This window comes from Chlorocebus sabaeus, chromosome 10 (assembly GCF_047675955.1).
Source record: "Chlorocebus sabaeus isolate Y175 chromosome 10, mChlSab1.0.hap1, whole genome shotgun sequence".
Lineage (NCBI taxonomy): Eukaryota > Metazoa > Chordata > Mammalia > Primates > Cercopithecidae > Chlorocebus > Chlorocebus sabaeus.
Window position 1 is genome coordinate 92,639,257 of NC_132913.1, and position 17,365 is coordinate 92,656,621.

Sequence of the window (17,365 nt, forward strand, 5' to 3'; positions counted from 1 at the left end):
CAGGCCATCTGCTACTGCATTAGTCCAAATTTAACGACCTGTCCGCACAGTTTCCCTCCCAAAGCTGTCTGGTTGGTTTCTATTGTTCAGTGTGTGTGTCTGGCTATCTCCTTTCTTAGGAAGATTTTTTCTTTTACATTTCATTCTGTTAATTTGACCACAAATCCCAGATACTTCTCACCACAAGAACTCTGTAGTATTTTCCTTTCCCTAATTGAGTGTTGCACAGTTGTAGTCTAGAGATAAGAAACAAAGGGAATTGTCATGGACGAACTAAAGAGTCAAGATTCATGGAAACCTTTCACTCGCTTTCGTGGCCTGGAACAAGTTACGTTTTGTGCCTCAGTTTCCTTTTCTGTAAAATGTTTCTGAAAATCTTAAATTCTTAGGTTCTCTGAGAATCACTAGGGTAATTTATGGAAGAATTCTCTGTGAGGGTAAACTGTTATACACACCTACGGTTATTTCTGTTAACTTTATTAGCAGCAGCAGCATAACATTCCTAATCACAGCTGTGCCTCATAGCAAGAACTTTCTACCTGAGTGTAGAATGGGTAGAGAGCATGTCCCCCGAGTCTGACTGTCAGCATTTCATGTGTCTTTGCTCCCCGGCGGCCTTGGGGAAATGCACTGTGATCCCTTCAAGTTCTTTTCTAGGCAGAGCAGGCATCCCAGTGTGTCAGCCACTAATCTAGGCCTCTGCTTATGAGGGACTTCTGGCTGGAGATGGTCAGTGTCTCATTCACTCAAAAGTGAATGAGACCACAGTCTGGGCTGCCTATTCATATGCCGAGGTTCTTTACTTTGTAGTAAGTGGTATTTCTTCCTGAAGATGCTGGTGGAAAGTACTCATTCATCAGAGCCTCTTCGAGAAAACCTTGACAATTCTTTTTGTTAAACTTTTCCACCAGAAGATATCAGGGCAAATTGGTCCTTTTCTACACACCTCTGTGTTCTTTGGCAGATGAGCAACTTTGTGGTTGTGTTAGATAAAATTACGTGGTTGTTCTTTTTAGTACTGTTCAATAGAGCTGGCAATGATATCAGGAGACACATTACTGCTGTCAAGCACACAGCATTTATACATGATGCCTGTCTGTGCCTGAAAAGGCACATTCTCCTTTCGTTGTGACCACCTCCTTTGGTTTCCAAACCCCCTTCCCTTGAGTCAACAACACGGTCTCTGCCAGAGCAAATGGCAGAATCAGGTCAGATGAGCATGCTTGCCAAAGATTTAGGTAAGAGGCATTATACAAATGTCTACATTATTGCAGCTCAGGACTCTAAGATTTCTAAAAAATACTTTCACACAATTCATTATTGCTGGTATTTTTGACTATTTGATAAGCTCCAGAGCCTTTTTCTGCCATGGAAAATAAATCACTACTAACAGCTGGGGTTTTTTTTGTTGTTTTTTCGTTTTTAAACTTGAACTTCTCCCCAAAATGCCACATGTCATCACCACACTTTTCTCTGTTGAATTCTGTTTTTCTTTCTTCTGCCTTAGGATGGTCGTCTGCGAATGAATGACCAGCTGATTGCAGTTAATGGAGAATCTCTTTTGGGAAAATCCAACCACGAAGCTATGGAAACACTTAGGCGGTCAATGTCCATGGAGGGAAACATCCGAGGGATGATCCAGTTGGTGATTTTGAGGAGGCCAGAGAGACCAATGGAGGTGATGCAAATCTTGATTCTCCTCAGCAAGTTGCCCAAATTGCCACCAGAATATGCAGACTTCCATTCCTAGTATGGCAGCTAGATTTGTATAGAGAAAATATGCCCCAGAAGAGCTTTGATGGATTTATGTGGGGAGTAGGTGGTTGTATAATTTAGGTATAATAGAAAGGTGTAAAAATGTACATATAAAGTAAGTCATTTATCAGATGTAACAGGTCTATGATTTCTAGTTTTTTCCCCCAGAAATTCCAAGAATTCTGAACTTGTTCATAAACATCTTTATATACTTTTTTGGTTGATATGCTAGCAGTGTCCATACCTTAGAATGTGTCTAATCACATGTGTACAATGTTTAATGTGGAGATCATTATAATGCAATCAGCTCTCTGTATTCTCTTCCATAATCTGCATATAAATAATACAGACCTGAGACTTAACTAATTTAACATTTGATTTATTAAACAAGCTGCTTGCTCATGTGATTAAATAAATGGGAGTCTTGTTTTTTGAAATCTTTTATTATTTTTTGTAAGTTTTTTAAAATATCAAGAATATTTTCACTTACACATGGAGTCTAAGTGTATGATAGCTTTAATAATAATATTCCTAACATTATACATATAAACGTAAAAATACCTAAAGCATTATTTTCTCTTATATGAAGAATAATTATTAAATGCTCATAAAATAATTTTAGAAAAAGGAAAGAAGAAAAAGTTAATAGTACTAAAAGTTAAGAAAAACATCAACAAATCACACATTTTCTCATATCAGGATATTCTCTAAGGCCAAATTGTGTTTGCGTAATACAATAATATACAAAATTAAAAAAAAAAAATCTGTTAAAAAAACTAATATAAAATACTAGTGTTAATAAAGAGTTCAGCTTAAAAATTGAAAAATGAAAGCTTTATCAAGTTAATCAGGAGTTAATGGTAGTGGGCTCATTGTAGTTAAAAGCTTCAGCTCTGGAGTTTCGAATTGCTTGGGTTACAATCCTAGATTTGCCATTTCCTGGCTGTGTAAGTACATACATAATTGAGTGCTCGGTATTCATAGATGACAGATATTGTTGCCTGTTTTATCCCTTAATGTGTCCTTGCTTCCCACATGTAGTAGATGCTTAATAAATATTGAGTGAATGAAAATGTCACATCTGAGACCTACTTCATCTCAGAGAGTAAACTTGAGTGCTAAAGTTACAAGCTCTATCTTACTTTGTTCTATTATCAGCTACTGGAAAGGAGTAGCTGTACCTTTTACACTCTCCTTTATATAAGCTTATAGATGTTAAATACATTTAAATTGACCAATTACTGGAGACTAAATATAATAAACTTATTTTCAACATTTGTGTCTGCTTAAGTGACAGTGTTCCATAAATGTTTAATGGGCTTTACTTATGTACCTAGTTATAACACCCTTATCTGCTACTTCCTGCCCTGAGAGAATTGGCCCCATCTGGTTTAGGATGGTTCTTACTCTAGAGCCCCAGGACTCCACGGAACCCATTTATTGGAGAGAGTTGAAAGGATGAACTGTGAATGACTGAGTCATCCCTTCTGTGCATCTGCGTATCAGATCTCCCTTAAGACTTTTTAAATAAAGATACTTCAACTAATAGAAGAGTCTGGAAGAAACTGCTATAGCATAACATACCTGTGCAGATAGCAAAAGTTAAAAAAGAAATAACTATGGTTCTAAAAGAGTTAGTAGGTGGCAGCAGATAGGCATTATATATTTTGACCCATTGAGTTGGCACACTGTACTATTTGCATTCCCCTTTACTGCAGGTATTTTCATTTTAATTCTCACACTCTGGGGTGGATTGGCATTATTCCATCAGAAGAAAGTATGAAACTCTCATTTGTTGCCTGCCATCGGAAGTGTCATATTAGTATAGATCACCAGGAAATTGATCAAGAATAAGAACTGGGTCAAAAAGCAATTTCTGTGAGGACATTTAAACAAGATCCATTTTTAGTTTCCCTAATATTTACATGCTTTCCATGGGGAATGAGCAGGCACTTGACTCTCAGCTACTGAGCATCTCTGCAGTACCCACGAAGATTAAAGAGCATTATTTCTTATAAAGACAGAAGACTGATGTACAGTTTATCTTTATTAAATTGAAAAAAAATTGCAACTATTTGATCTTCAAATGGCTGTGTTTCACTGTGTCAGAGCATATTTTGTGTGCTCGTGTTTTTGCTGTATTCTCTGGTGGAACAGCACTTGCCCTCCAGTACAATAAAAAGCATCCATAACCTAAAAAAAGGTCTCAGCACTGTTGATACATTCAGGCAAATCAATTAGTTAGATTTGCCAGGAATACCAAAATGGTTGCTTGAACATTATATTGATATTTCAAAATCTGAAGAAGCTACTTAAGAAAAGTCAAAATATATAGTTGTTGGGGTTTTTCCCACATTACCCAGATGTACAAGATATGTAAACAGTTTTGATGAGGACCTTGTGAAGAATACATAATGAGCCCCTGATTGAATCAGAATCATTTTAAACAGAAACATATTTTTCAAAGGATGAGCTTGAGGTTCAATTGTAATTCTATTTGAGCCTAGAGACTTGGTATTAAAAAATGGGTTATGACCTGATTTTGTTTTTCCTTTCCCCAAAACATTTCCCTCCCTGCTGCCAGCTCATCGTGGCAAAAGCAGAATATGTTTAAAAATCCATTATATTTTTTATTGGCTGGGACACTAATGGAGGGCTCTGCGACGGCTCTATTTTACAGGCTGAATACTTTAATTAGGCTGGTTACTGATCAGTTGTTGGGATATTGATTGTGTCATTTATCAAAGAGCTGGGGAAGCAGAAAAAATTTTTTTGTTCTTGTTGTTACTGTTAAATCAAAGCACAAGGCTGTGCAAAGCAAGCCCTAGCTCTCTTTCCTGCTACAGCTACAGCTTTAATTTAGGACTAGCTTGCCTCCTATACCAGGCTCAGTTTGACTAGCAGTTCAGAAGAAAGGGTAATACACTGGGTGTGGGAAAAGTGTTACAAGCCTTGACAAAAAGCTAAAGGACCTTCAGCGGCTGAAAACATTTTAATTATTAAGAATGCAAAAATGGAATGTTTTAGGTATTTGTTTGACTAGCTAGACACTGAATTTTTATAACCAAAGAGGAAAATATAAATCCAGTGCATTGTTTTAGGCAAATGCTATTCTCAGAAGAGCTTTGGGAATCAGATGGGTGCTGCTGTTTGTGGTACATTCTTCTCACCAGTGGTCAAGGGAACAGTCATGAGATGGCTTCCAAATCATTTACCTCCTTAAAATCTGTTGTTGAGACAAATAATATGAAGAAGAGCAAACCCCAATTCTCTTTGCTGCAACCTTTTTGAAAAAAAATAGTTAAGAGTTCTCTATAATCAACTTCCTCCAATAATTCCCTCTTCTGCACCTGTGGAAGATGGATCATGGGGTGTTATTCTAGACACAGCAGTTTTCAGAAAACTGTGAATGTGTTTACAGACTGTAAAAATCAAAATAGGAAGGGGAAATATAGGGGGGAAAACCCTCAGGAGAACTGCTGTCTGGCGTTGTCACAGCAGTTTGATTTAGCTCCTGGCCAAAGACCTAGTATCTGCACGGAGACACACTGGTGGCATTTCAGAGGTGAACCTGCTTGAGTTCTGACTTGTCCTAGAGCATATGCACTTAGGCGCAGAGAGAGCGAGGAACCAGCTGGTTGGCAGAGAAACACCCTTGGCATGAACTGTATTCTTGTGTTGACACTGCCACAAGCTGTACTCCCAGATGGAAGAAAATTTGAAAGAAGCCAGTTGTAAGTGGTAAAAGAGAATAATAAAGTTAATCCTCTTTTGTGTTGGCTATCAGCACTCCTAATCCTTAGCACCACATTGTCAGTACTTTTTATTTTATACTCAAAGATGTTTTCACTGATAGGGCCATTTTGAGTTTCCAGAGTTGAGGACTTAAGTGTAATAGACTCTTGAAAGACTATTCATACAGCGATCATTCTTTCACTTTGCTTCAACTGACCAAGTTTGAACGTATTAAAAATGCAAATATAATTTTTACTTTTATCTCTTAGGATCCTGCAGAGTGCGGGGCATTTTCCAAGCCATGCTTTGAGAACTGTCAAAATGCTGTAACCACCTCTAGGCGAAATGATAACAGTACCCTGCATCCACTTGGCACTTACAGTCCCCAAGACAAACAGAAAGGTAAGAGTCTATCCATTTTTATCCACTGCAAATGGAGTGAGAAAACACAAAAATGCCTTTTTATCTAAAAAAAAAAAAAAAAGAAAAAAAAGAGTAAAGGGGAATTAATTAGACTAAGTGCAGACTTTGTTAATCAGAGTCACAAACACTGAGAGATTGGGGCGAGAGCTGACTCAGAACTTGTGAATCAGATTCCTGGCAATGTCTCTCGTTTAAGTGACACTTTCTGCGCTTGCTGCCCCAAACATGGAGGGTTATATATAAAACAAATGATCACTGGAGAATCAAAGATGGCAAACTGTTATTTTTTAAGCTCTTCTAATATTGGAAGTTACCAAGTGTAAATAACTACCAACATTTTAAAATGTATGGATTTATAATCCATAAAATGGTCATAGCATGATTCACAGAATATGCTCGATTCTAATATGAGTGTAGTAAATGGGTAAGTATCCTAACCTGAAACCATCTTGTGATGGTTGGAATGTTCTTGTTATTGTCTTGCTACACTGTCTTCCCTTATTATCTGATGTGGATCACATTTCTAGCCAACTCCAGATGTAAAAAATCTGGGTTTTCCTCTTGGTTTTTTAAAAAATATACTTCAGGTCACCAAGAAAATTGTTTCATCTCCCTGTATCTCTTTTCTTTAATAACATGAATTTTTTATTACAAAAGCAATACATATTCATTGCAGAAAATTTAGAGAAAAGAAATAAAAAGAAAATTTAATTTTACTCGTACTTCTATCTATCAAAGATCCTAATCAATAACATTTTATGCATATCTTTCAGGACTCTTTAATGAAAATATTTATACAAAAAATGAAATAATGAAATGTATGTAATGTTTAGGAAATTGTTTTTTAAAATTAGCACATTATTGCCTCTTAGTCATTGAATCTTCTTCTACAATATCATATTCAGTAGTTGCGTAGTGTCTTTTGATGGTAAGTACCATATATTATGTAATCAATTCCTATATTTTGAACACTTAAGATGTTATCATAATTTAACTATGTGGAAACAAGTTCCAAGCTGTGAAATTACTCCATCATAACATACTTATAAATCTGAGGTGGCTCTAGAATTAAATTGTCTCATTAGAATGGGATGTTGTTTATTCCTTGGAATTCCTGCATGTTAGCAAGAGTAGTAACAACAGCTGCTACCGTTTATTAAGTGTTTGCTGTCTGTTAGATACTGTGTTGAGCAGTTTGCGTGCAGACTGAAAGTGGTAATATTATCTTCATTTTACAAATAAAGATCTAGAAAGTCAGAGAGAGTGAATAATTTACTCAAGAATGCATATTTGATGCATGCAGAGTCTGGATTCAATCCTTGTCTCCCTGTCTTCAGTTTGTCTTCCAAACCACAGCATGTGTCTGACTTACATTGGTTATTGGTCTCTTGAAACTATTGGAGTCCTCTCACCTACTGAGAATGCCCATTAGAAGCTGACTTTAGATCGGGCACAGTGGCTCATGCCTGTAATCCCAGCACTTTCAGAGGCCGAGGCGGGCAGATCACCTAAGGTCGGGAGTTCAAGGCCAACGTGGCAAAACCCCGTCTCTACTTAAAAAACAACAAAAAAAGTGTGTGTGTGTATGTGTATATATATGTATAAAATTAGCCAGTTGTGATGGCACATGCCTGTAATCCCAGCTGCTCAGGGGGGAAAAAGAAAAAAGAAGAAGCTGACTTTACTTAGCATACAGATTTAAAAAATACTCAATATTTTGTCTTTTCTCATCTAAAAAAAAATTATAGTGGCGGGCACCCTGTAGTCCCAGCTACCCAGGAGGCTGAGGCAGGAGAATGGTGTGAACCCGGGAGGCGGAGCTAGCAGTGAGCCAAGATCGTGCCACTGCACTCCAGCCTGGGCAACAGAGCAAGGAAACTACGTCGCAAAAAAAAAAAAAAAAAAAAAAAAGAAATTAAAAGTTTTCTTGACAGAACAAGATTGCCTTCTGAAATCTTAAATTGCAATAGCAAAAGAGCCTGGGAAAGGAATGGCAAGTTGTCTGCAAAATAAAACAGCCTTCTTTCTACCTTATGATCATGAATGTGGACATCTGTATTAAAATATCTAGACTTTATATAAAACTTGATTGGCATTTAATTCTCTAGCAACATGTGGCCCAGTGTCTATCTAAGTCTAGAGTTTAATTCCTAGTTACACCAATGACATCTAAATGAACAGTAAGTACCTTTTGTTTCATTTTTAGTATCTGTAAAGTACAGTTATGTGCCACATAATGACATTTTGGTCTACAACAGACCACATATATCATGGTGGTCCCGTAAGATTATAATGGAGCTGAAAAATTCCTAATGCTATAGTATACTTTTTATCATCATTTTAGAGTACACTTCTACTTATTTTTTATAAAAAAGTAACTGTAAACAGCCACAGGCAGTTCCTTTAGGAGGTATCCAGAAGAAGGCGTTGTTATCATAGGAAATGACAGCTCTGTGCCTGTTATTGCCCCTGAAGACCTTCCAGTGGGATAAGATGTGAAGGTAGAAGACAGTGATATTGATAATCCTGACCCTATCTAGGCCTAGGCTAATGTGTGTTTGTGTATCAGTTTTTACCAAAGAAGTTTAAAAGGTTAAAAAAAGTATAATAGAAAAAGCTTATAGGATAAAGATATAAAGAAAAAATATATTTCTACAGCTGTTCAATGTGTTTGTGTTTTAAGCTGTTGTTACACAATATTCAAAAAGTTAAATTCAAATTTATAAAGTAACAAAGTTACGGAGATTATTGAAGAAAGAAAATATTTTTTAGAAATGTAGTGTAACCTAAGTGCATTGTGTCTATAATGTCTACAGTAGCGTACAGTAGTGTTCTAGGCCTTCAAATTTACTAGTACAAACTCACCCAGAGCAACTTCCAGTCCTGCAAGCTCCATTCATGGTAAGTGTCCTATGCAGGTGTACCATTTTTTATCTTTTATACTGTATTTTCAATGTAGCTTTTCTGTTTAGATACACAAATACCGTTGTGTTGTAATTGCCTACAATATTCAATAAATGCTGTTCAGGATTGTAGCCCAGGAGCAATAGCTATACTATAGAGCTTACAAGAGTAAGTAGGCTAATCCTTCTAGGTTTAAGTAAGTACACTATGATGTTGATGCAAGGACAAAATTGCCTAACAGTGCTTTTCTCAGAATATATCCTCATTAAGTGACACACGATGTATTTTCAGAAGACATTGAGATACTTAAGTAAATGAAATAATATCTCTGCAAAGAATAGCAAAGGCTAAACTAATAAAACCATAGAAGTAGTTAATGTGTAAGGATACATCCAGAAAAAAAATAAATAAATAAGAAAATCCATTCCATGCACTTGCTGAAAATACAGTACAGTAATAATTTCATCTGGAACTTCAATAGAACGTTCAGACTTTGTATATCTTTGGTACAAATAGAGTCCTTTGGGCCCAAGTGGCCCCAGACAACCACTGGGAGATTTTGTCTGTTCTTTTCTTCCCAGGACATAGATTTAATTAGAACAATTTTTACATCAGTGAAAAAAATATATAAATTAACTATCTGCAAGTTTCCTGTTTCTCTTTCTTCCCCACCTCAATTTTTCAACTTAGCATAACAAATGTATTTATTTTAAGAAGTGACTCCATTAAACATTATTTTTTCAAAAGTAGAGAAAATCTATTCTTATATTTTCTTTGTAGATCTGTGCAACAATACCAGATTATAAGATTTAGGCCTATCAAAATGCAGACTCATTACATTTTCATTGTTAGAGACCAGTAGATGAAATTTTCTTACTTTTTATGTAAGCCTATTGATTTAGAGACCAAAAAATTATAGCAGAATTTATAAACATGATGCTATAAAAGAGTATCATGGCCATCACCTCTTTTTAATATTAATGACATTTTATATTTAGGGGACTATTGGGAGTTCTTGAGTTTCAGATCCATGTCAGATGGTAACAGGCCACTAAGGCTTATAAAACCTGAGTGTTGACTGCCATTACCAATTTTTTCAGGGATCTTCTTTAGAAAAGCAAGATTAACTTGACAAAGTGTAATGTCTAGTGAGGAGAGGAGCTGTTACAGCCAAAACATTGACTTTTTTTTTTCTTTCCTTTGTATATTTAAAAATCCAATGTTGATATTCTGTGTTCCATTTATTTTTGTAGTAATAATACATACCACCCACAGTTCTTGGTTATTTTATTTTATTTTTTATTCCTGCCAAGCTGTTACACAGAAAAAGGCATTTTTAGAACTAATGTTTGTAGAAATCATAGCACCAGAAAATTCACATTTATACTGAAGAACTGCTAGCAATGCCTGTAGTGAAATAAGTGTGGTGCTTCAAGATGGTAATAGGGATGGAGGTTGTGTCCCAAGGGCTTACTATAAAATCCTATTAAGCATTTGAATGGTAATGAAATACACCAACACTGTATTTTCTGAGGAATCTTGCTGGCAGATCTTACCCTAGGCCGAGGGATCGCCTCATGCAGTTTGCCTCTGGTTAGCATTACCTCTCATTTCACTGCACTTGTCTCCCCCATATAGCTCTTCTCCTGCTTTTCCTCTTTCAGTTCAAGTGCATCCTGTCTTAGACACCCACTGCCCCCAAGTCTGCTTAGTATCACCCACTGAGTTAGGCCTTTTATCTCCATCTCAAATCAAATGTTGTGGTTCTGTGACCTGTCTCACTGGATCCATATTCCCTGAGGTCCTCTGAGACACATCATAGTAGAATTATTTCTAATGTGTATCCTCCTGGGGACCAGCAAGTATCTACCCCTCTGTAGCATGTAAAGCACTATGTCTGGAATGACTATCCAAGATTGAATTATACGTTTCAATTTGGCTAATGTTTATTGGATACCTCCATTGTGCAGAATATACTATCAGGAGTGGAAAGGTGAATGCAATAGTATTATTGTCCTTAAGAATAGTCAGAAGCAGGAGTCAAAAAACTTTGTCTTTAAAGTGCAAGAAAGTAAATATTTCAGGTTTTGGACTGTAGGTCTCTGTCACCACTCAATTCTACCATTGTAGAGCAGAAGCACTCATAGACAATACATAAACAAATAGGCATGGCTGTTCAGTAAAACTTTATTTGCAAAGGCAGGTGGCAAGGTGGTTTTGGACCAGGGCCGTAGCCTGCTGACCTTTTGTCTAAAGTTACAATCTCTTTTACAAATTCTTTTCTGATATGGTCTTGGTGGGATAGATCCCACAACTCAGGTAACAACAAAAGATGATAATTAAAAAGAAGAGCCATTTGGCCATCAATGAAGTAATGACTACAGGGGGTGCCGTGTCAACATTTACAGGCATAGATATATATGAAATGACCGTCAAGAAGATTGTACCTCGTACACTCAATGAAATCCAGAAATATTATTACAGGAGATAAGAATTCCAGACTTTTACACTGAAACAAGGGCTTAAAAAAGGTGTTTGGGCCCAGAGGAAAATAAAAATTCCTTACAGCATCCAAATATGTTGTTTAAGAAAACGTAACAAGGGGCGGGCCGCGGTGGCTCACGCCTGTAATCCCAGCACTTTGGGAGGCCAAGGCTGGCAGATCACGAGGTCAGGCGATCGAGACCATCCTGGCTAACACCGTGAAACCCCTTCTCTACTTAAAATACAAAAAATTAGCTGAGCATGGTAGCAGGCACCTGTAGTCCCAGCTACTCAGGAGACTGAGGCAGGAGAATGGCGTGAACCTGGGAGGCGGAGCTTGCAGTGAGCCGAGATGGTGCCACTACACTCCAGCCTCAGAGACAGAGCGATATTCTGTCTCAAAAAAAAAAAAAAGTAACAAGGATAGAGTCAACAAATAAGATACTTACCTCAACAAGCAAGATACTTACCTCTGCACTGATCACCACTTAAACACACACACACAAAAACACATAAACACATAAAGAACCATAAATCATTCATATGTGTGTAATAAAAATTAAATTTAATGATTATAATAAAACTAGCCAGAGAAGAGGCTGTAGAAGACATGGAAAACGAGAAAGAGGAACATGAGGAGAAAGTTATCTACAGTCTAGTAAAAGAAATAGATGTAGATAAATAGATAATAACGAGAAAGAGGAACATGAGGAGAAAGTTATCTACAGTCTAGTAAAAGAAATAGATGTAGATAAATAGATAATAGCTTGATAGAACAATACATACATACATAGTTCATTGCAGAAATGGTATTTGATATATGCTATCCAAGGATTACTTTACCTAATATGAATTAATAGATAAACCTAAAGTGTCACTGGATAGATACAGACAGTGAAAGTCTATTTCCTGGTCCTATCACTGCACAATGAGGTTTGGCAGCTGTGTTCCATGCAGTCATTACAGGACCTAGGCTCCTTCCCCTGGTGGCTGGGCACCTCGTCACCTGGCTTTCAGGTGATATAGTCGGGGAAAGGAAGAGAGAGTGAGGAAGGTGCACCCTCTCATAACCACTGAGCCTGGGAATGACACTTATCATAGCAGCTCACATTCCATTTGCAAGAACTAGTCTAGCGACAAAGAGGCCCAAGCAGTGGTGTCCAGCTGTATGCCTAGAAAGAGAGGAAGAGCACAGATAGAGTGGGCACTGATCTTCTCGGCCACTGTTATAAAAGTGACAGATCCTTGGCAACAGCAAAGGCTTCATAGTAAATGTGATATCTGAGGTGGACCTTGGGAGAAGGGTAGGACTTTGACGGGTAGAGTAGGTTTTGCAGTTACATAGCAAAGATACTGAGGCAGGAGCACACAGGGGTGTGGTCAGGGAATGGTAAACTAACGTATAGTGGGGGATAAAGTTGTTTGCCAGGATCATAGACCTTTATTCCATAAGCAATGTGTGCAGCTGAAGTGGTTTTGAGCAACAAGTTACATGATCACAAGTATGTTCACCCCCACTGTGGAAGATGGACTGAGAGGTTGAGGATAGAAGATGAGAGCCAGCAGAAAGGAAGTTGTCCTAGGATGTCCGTTGTTCCCAATTTACATTACAGTCCTTCTGCTCTGTTTCTCTTAGCAAGTCTTGAATGCCTGACTGCCGCCACCACTACCAAATCAATGGACTCCTAGGGTTGGAGGTGGTGCAGGGACACAGTGCAGGCTGCCTTTGGGCTACTTTCCCCCTGGTCACCTACTTAGCAGATCTGCTTCAAGTTTCACTCCCAGGGCCATGTCAGCAGTGCTACAACTACCTCCACATCAGTCTAGTGCCTGGGGCAAAGCTTGGAACAAGTCCTTGCCTTGTGTATTTATCAGGGTTCTACAGAGAAACAGAACCAAATGTGTGTGTGTGTGTGTGTGTCTGTGTGTATGTGTTTGTGTGTGTATAAACTGATTTATGATAAGGACTTGGCTCACATGACCTTGAAAATAGGCACATCCCAGGATCTGCAGGGTGAGTCAGCAAGCTGGGGTTGCAGAAGAGTTGATGGTGCAGTTTGAGTCTGAAGGCCTGAGAACCAAAAAAGCTGATGGTGTGGTTTCAGTCTGAAGGCAAATGGGCTTGAGACTGAGGAAGCGCCGATGTTTCCATTTGGGCCTGAAGACAGAAAAAGTCCAATGTCCCATGTCACAGTCACTCTGGCAGGAGGAATTCTCTCTTATTCAGGAAAGAGGCAGTCTTTTTGTTCTATTCACGCCTTCAAGTGATTAGACAAGACCCACCCCATTAGAGAGGGCAGTCTATTTATTTAAATGTGAATCTTGTTTAAAAACACCCTCACAGAAACTCCCAGAATAATATCTAGGTACCCTGTGGCCCAGTCAGGTTGACATATAAAATTAACCATCATATCCAGCACGTGGACAAGCCAAAGCAGGTTTTGTCACCAACAGCAGTTCTCAAGGGTAGAGAGGTTTGTCTCTTATTCTGTCATTCAGGGACAAATCAGGTACACATCTTACCAACTATGTCACTGTAATAGATACAAGTAGAACTTACAATCTATGGAATCAAAATCCTATGTTTACTTAACAGTTTGCATTTACAAATCACTTCTTAAATATAATTTATTTCTCATATTCCTCCAGTAAAGGTATTCTTGTTGCCACTTTATGGCTTTAAAAACTGAGGCTTGGAGAAGTTGAGTAATTGGCCAAGTTCACACAGCAGTAGGGTTGGAAATATGGCAGTCTTGCTCCAAAAACCATACACTTAACCAGGATGTTCTATAATGCTTTTCATACACTAGTGAATATGGTTAGAAATTATGAACATTCAATGAAATAATGTACAAGGCTTAATATAATATCTGCTATACAATAAGATCTCAACAACTTTACTTGTTATTAGTTGTGGTGATGTTAGAGGTACATATCTATTTTTCTAGTACAGAATAGACTGGAAAAGTATGCATTTTTAGTAGGTGGGAAAACCAGGATTTAGACCCCTGTCTTTTCCTTATAAGGCCTTAAACTCAGGTGTCACCATTATGGCACAGATAGAAAAAAAGAGGATGTGTGTGTGTGTTTACCTCTCCTATGTCTAGATGGTGAACAGATATATTATATCTCATGATTTTTTAAAAGAAGTTTTTGCTACTGAAGCAAATGCTTTAATCACCATATAATCCACAGTATTCACTATCGAGTCTTATTTACAAAACTGTTAAGGTATAAAACAGATGACTTTGTTAATCTTCCACAGATCACAGGTAATGAGTATGTGCCAGCCTTTTGTTGGTGGGAAAAGGTAGTCAAGATGCGTGGAGTGGGTTTGCTAGGGGTTGCCTGCAGGTCACCAGTGTAAAAACATATTAGAAGGCTTAGATTTCCTCACACAAGAGGCATTCATTCTCATAAGGATCCTTCAGTTCCGTGTGAGAACTTATTTATTTCAGGGCTGGTTTATGTGTTGGCTAAAACTGTGTCTGAGAGAGATACTGAAATCAAACCAGGCATCGAATGATTCTGCCTCCACTTTATACAGCTTCATTTGTTCTTTGTTTATAGACCTATTGCTGCCCAATGACGGATGGACCGAGAGTGAAGTTCCACCTTCTCCAACACCACATTCTGCTCTGGAATTGGGCCTCGAAGATTACAGTCACAGGTATTGATAAAATGATATATCGTAAATGTTCCTCGTTATTGTTTTTCTGGGAGAACACAGCAACCTTATTCAGGAAACTTACTTTAACTCTATTTCTTTCTGGAATGGAAATCTTATAGTATCTATAATTCCTTTCCAGTGAAAGCTTCAGCAAAAGTTTCTCATAGCTAATAGCTTAGATTGGGCATATTTTGCTTTCTGGTGTTTGCTAAGATTCACCTTAAATTATTAAAATATTTAAGAGAACGGTTGAACTTTCTTTTACAAATTTAAAAACTACAGCCATGGAGCTCAGAGAAAAGTGACATGGGAAGGTATCAAATGAAACTGAGAAAATGGGAAGCTTACGGGTTTCTATGAGTAATTGGCAAACCCTGAAGGTATTTTAAAAATAGATGTTCCAAGAATGTTAATGGAATCTAAACATTAAAGCAACACCATCTATAATCTAAAATATTGAAGAGGGTACCCAATATTATATCCATTCTGTAATAGAAACTAAAAAAAATCAATAATTTTCAGAATCACACAAGCATGAGAGAGATTTACTAAGCATGTATACTATTTGACTAGGGGAATTCATAGATTTTGTTCTTCTGATGAGTTTTAAAAATCATTAAATTGTCCCTTTGCTATTTTCTGTATTTATTATGGCTGTTAGAAACTGTGTGTTTTATTCCATTCTGTGTCCCATGATAATCCTGTGAAATTTCTTCATTTTTTTTTCAGCAATGCTAGTGTCATTCCTATTATGTTTTTTAATACAGTCTGCTAAAAATAAAGCAGCATGCCAAGAGTATAGCTAACTCTATTAGATGGAAGCTCACCTATATTTAGCCATCTCTGATTCTTATACTTTTGAAGTCAGTTATCTTGCTAACTACAATTTCGTGAACTAGATTGATAATCACAATAATATTCTAGATCAGTATCTCTAGGGGTTTCATGAAAGAAAATGTGGACCTATTTAATTTTGTCCATTCATTTCCATTGCGTGCTCAATTCTGAATTGAAAGTGACATTTTGTTGGCATTAAGAAAAGCTATTTAAAACATAATTTCATTTGTTCTACCTTACTGTTTATTCTGTATATATGTGCAAAATGATTGGGATGGTGCAAAGCTGAATCAGATATAAACCCTGTCTTCAGGAAGCTGGTAGGCTGACAGGTAGACTCATGGGACAACTGGAACACAAGGGTTCCAATGATACTTACCAGAAGGTGTAGATAAAATGCTCTGGGCATCTGAGGCCTAGGAGAATGCCTCCAGATAAAGGAATCAGAGAAAATGCTATGGTAAAAGTGTCATTTAAGCTGAACCCTAACTCATTAATAGCAGGTGGACATGAGATGAGCCCAGGGAGAAAGGGCATTTTGGGAGGGAAGGGCAGCAGAAGAAACAGCATGGAGATGAGAGAGTAAATTGATTTGTACAACTTGGGGCTGATCAGCCAGATGATAAAGCCCAGAGTGCAAGAATAAGGTATACAGACTTCATTCGGTAGATAGTAAATCTTATTGTAGGGTTTTAGCAGGGAATACACATAATGAAATCTGGATTTTTGTGTGTGTGTATAACATGGATTGGGTGAATGGAAGAAGGTTGATATCCCCTGGAAGCCAGAGACTCTTTGGATACCTTTTAGGGCAATTGCAGTCAGAGGTACTGAGCATCTATGCAGGGGAGACTAGAGAGAAGCACTCAGGTGAGAAACCTTCAGGGGAGAGCGGTGGTTCAGAGATCATTTGGGATTTAGCAACTGCCTTTTTGGCTTCAAAGTCTCCATGGATTTCCTCCCTTCCCTTTTCTGCAAAGCCATTCCTTTGTGAATTGGGGAAAGAAAAAAGTTTATATTGGTCCTCACTGCTGTAAATCTTCATTACATGGTATGAACTGGTAACTTCCATCTTCTTTTCACTCTTCCTTCCTAGTCCCCTGTGTTTTAGGCCTCTGTTCTCACTTCTTTATTAGAACTGCTCTCTTAATCATCAACAGTAATCTCCTTTCAGTAGAAAGTATGACATTGTCTTAGACTTCATTCTTCTTTTCCACTCTGCAGTATTTGGTTATTAAGTCATTCATTCACTTACTCCTTCATTCAAAAGTATTTCTGGAGCTCTGAGCCAGACACTATAGAAAGAAATCAAACGGATTGGAAAGCATCCCTGCCTGCAAGCAATGCAGCGTCCTCTTAAAGAGACAGACACACAGATAATTAGGATGCAGCCCCTAAGCATTAGATACAAAATGCAATGGGAGCCTAGAGGAAGAAGCTGCTAACTTTGGCTGGAGTTGTCAAGTAAGTTTTCACAGGAGAGTAGTGTTTCAGCAGTTTCTTGGAAAAAAGAACAAAGCTATCTAGACAAAGAAGTGGTGGGAAGGGCAATTTAGG

At 37.7% G+C, this 17,365-nt stretch overlaps 1 protein-coding gene across 5 annotated transcripts in view; it reads left to right on the forward strand.

Moving 5' to 3' along the window:
* The window catches only part of PARD3B (par-3 family cell polarity regulator beta), a 1,089,129-nt gene that overhangs the window by 630,389 nt on the left and 441,375 nt on the right, over positions 1-17,365 (forward strand). For all 5 annotated transcript variants that reach the window (XM_073019963.1, XM_073019966.1, XM_073019964.1 and 2 more), the window contains 3 exons: positions 1,508-1,678; positions 5,760-5,892; positions 14,872-14,971. In XM_073019963.1, the coding sequence (XP_072876064.1) occupies positions 1,508-1,678; positions 5,760-5,892; positions 14,872-14,971 (404 nt within the window). The remainder of the gene's footprint in view (positions 1-1,507; positions 1,679-5,759; positions 5,893-14,871; positions 14,972-17,365) is intronic.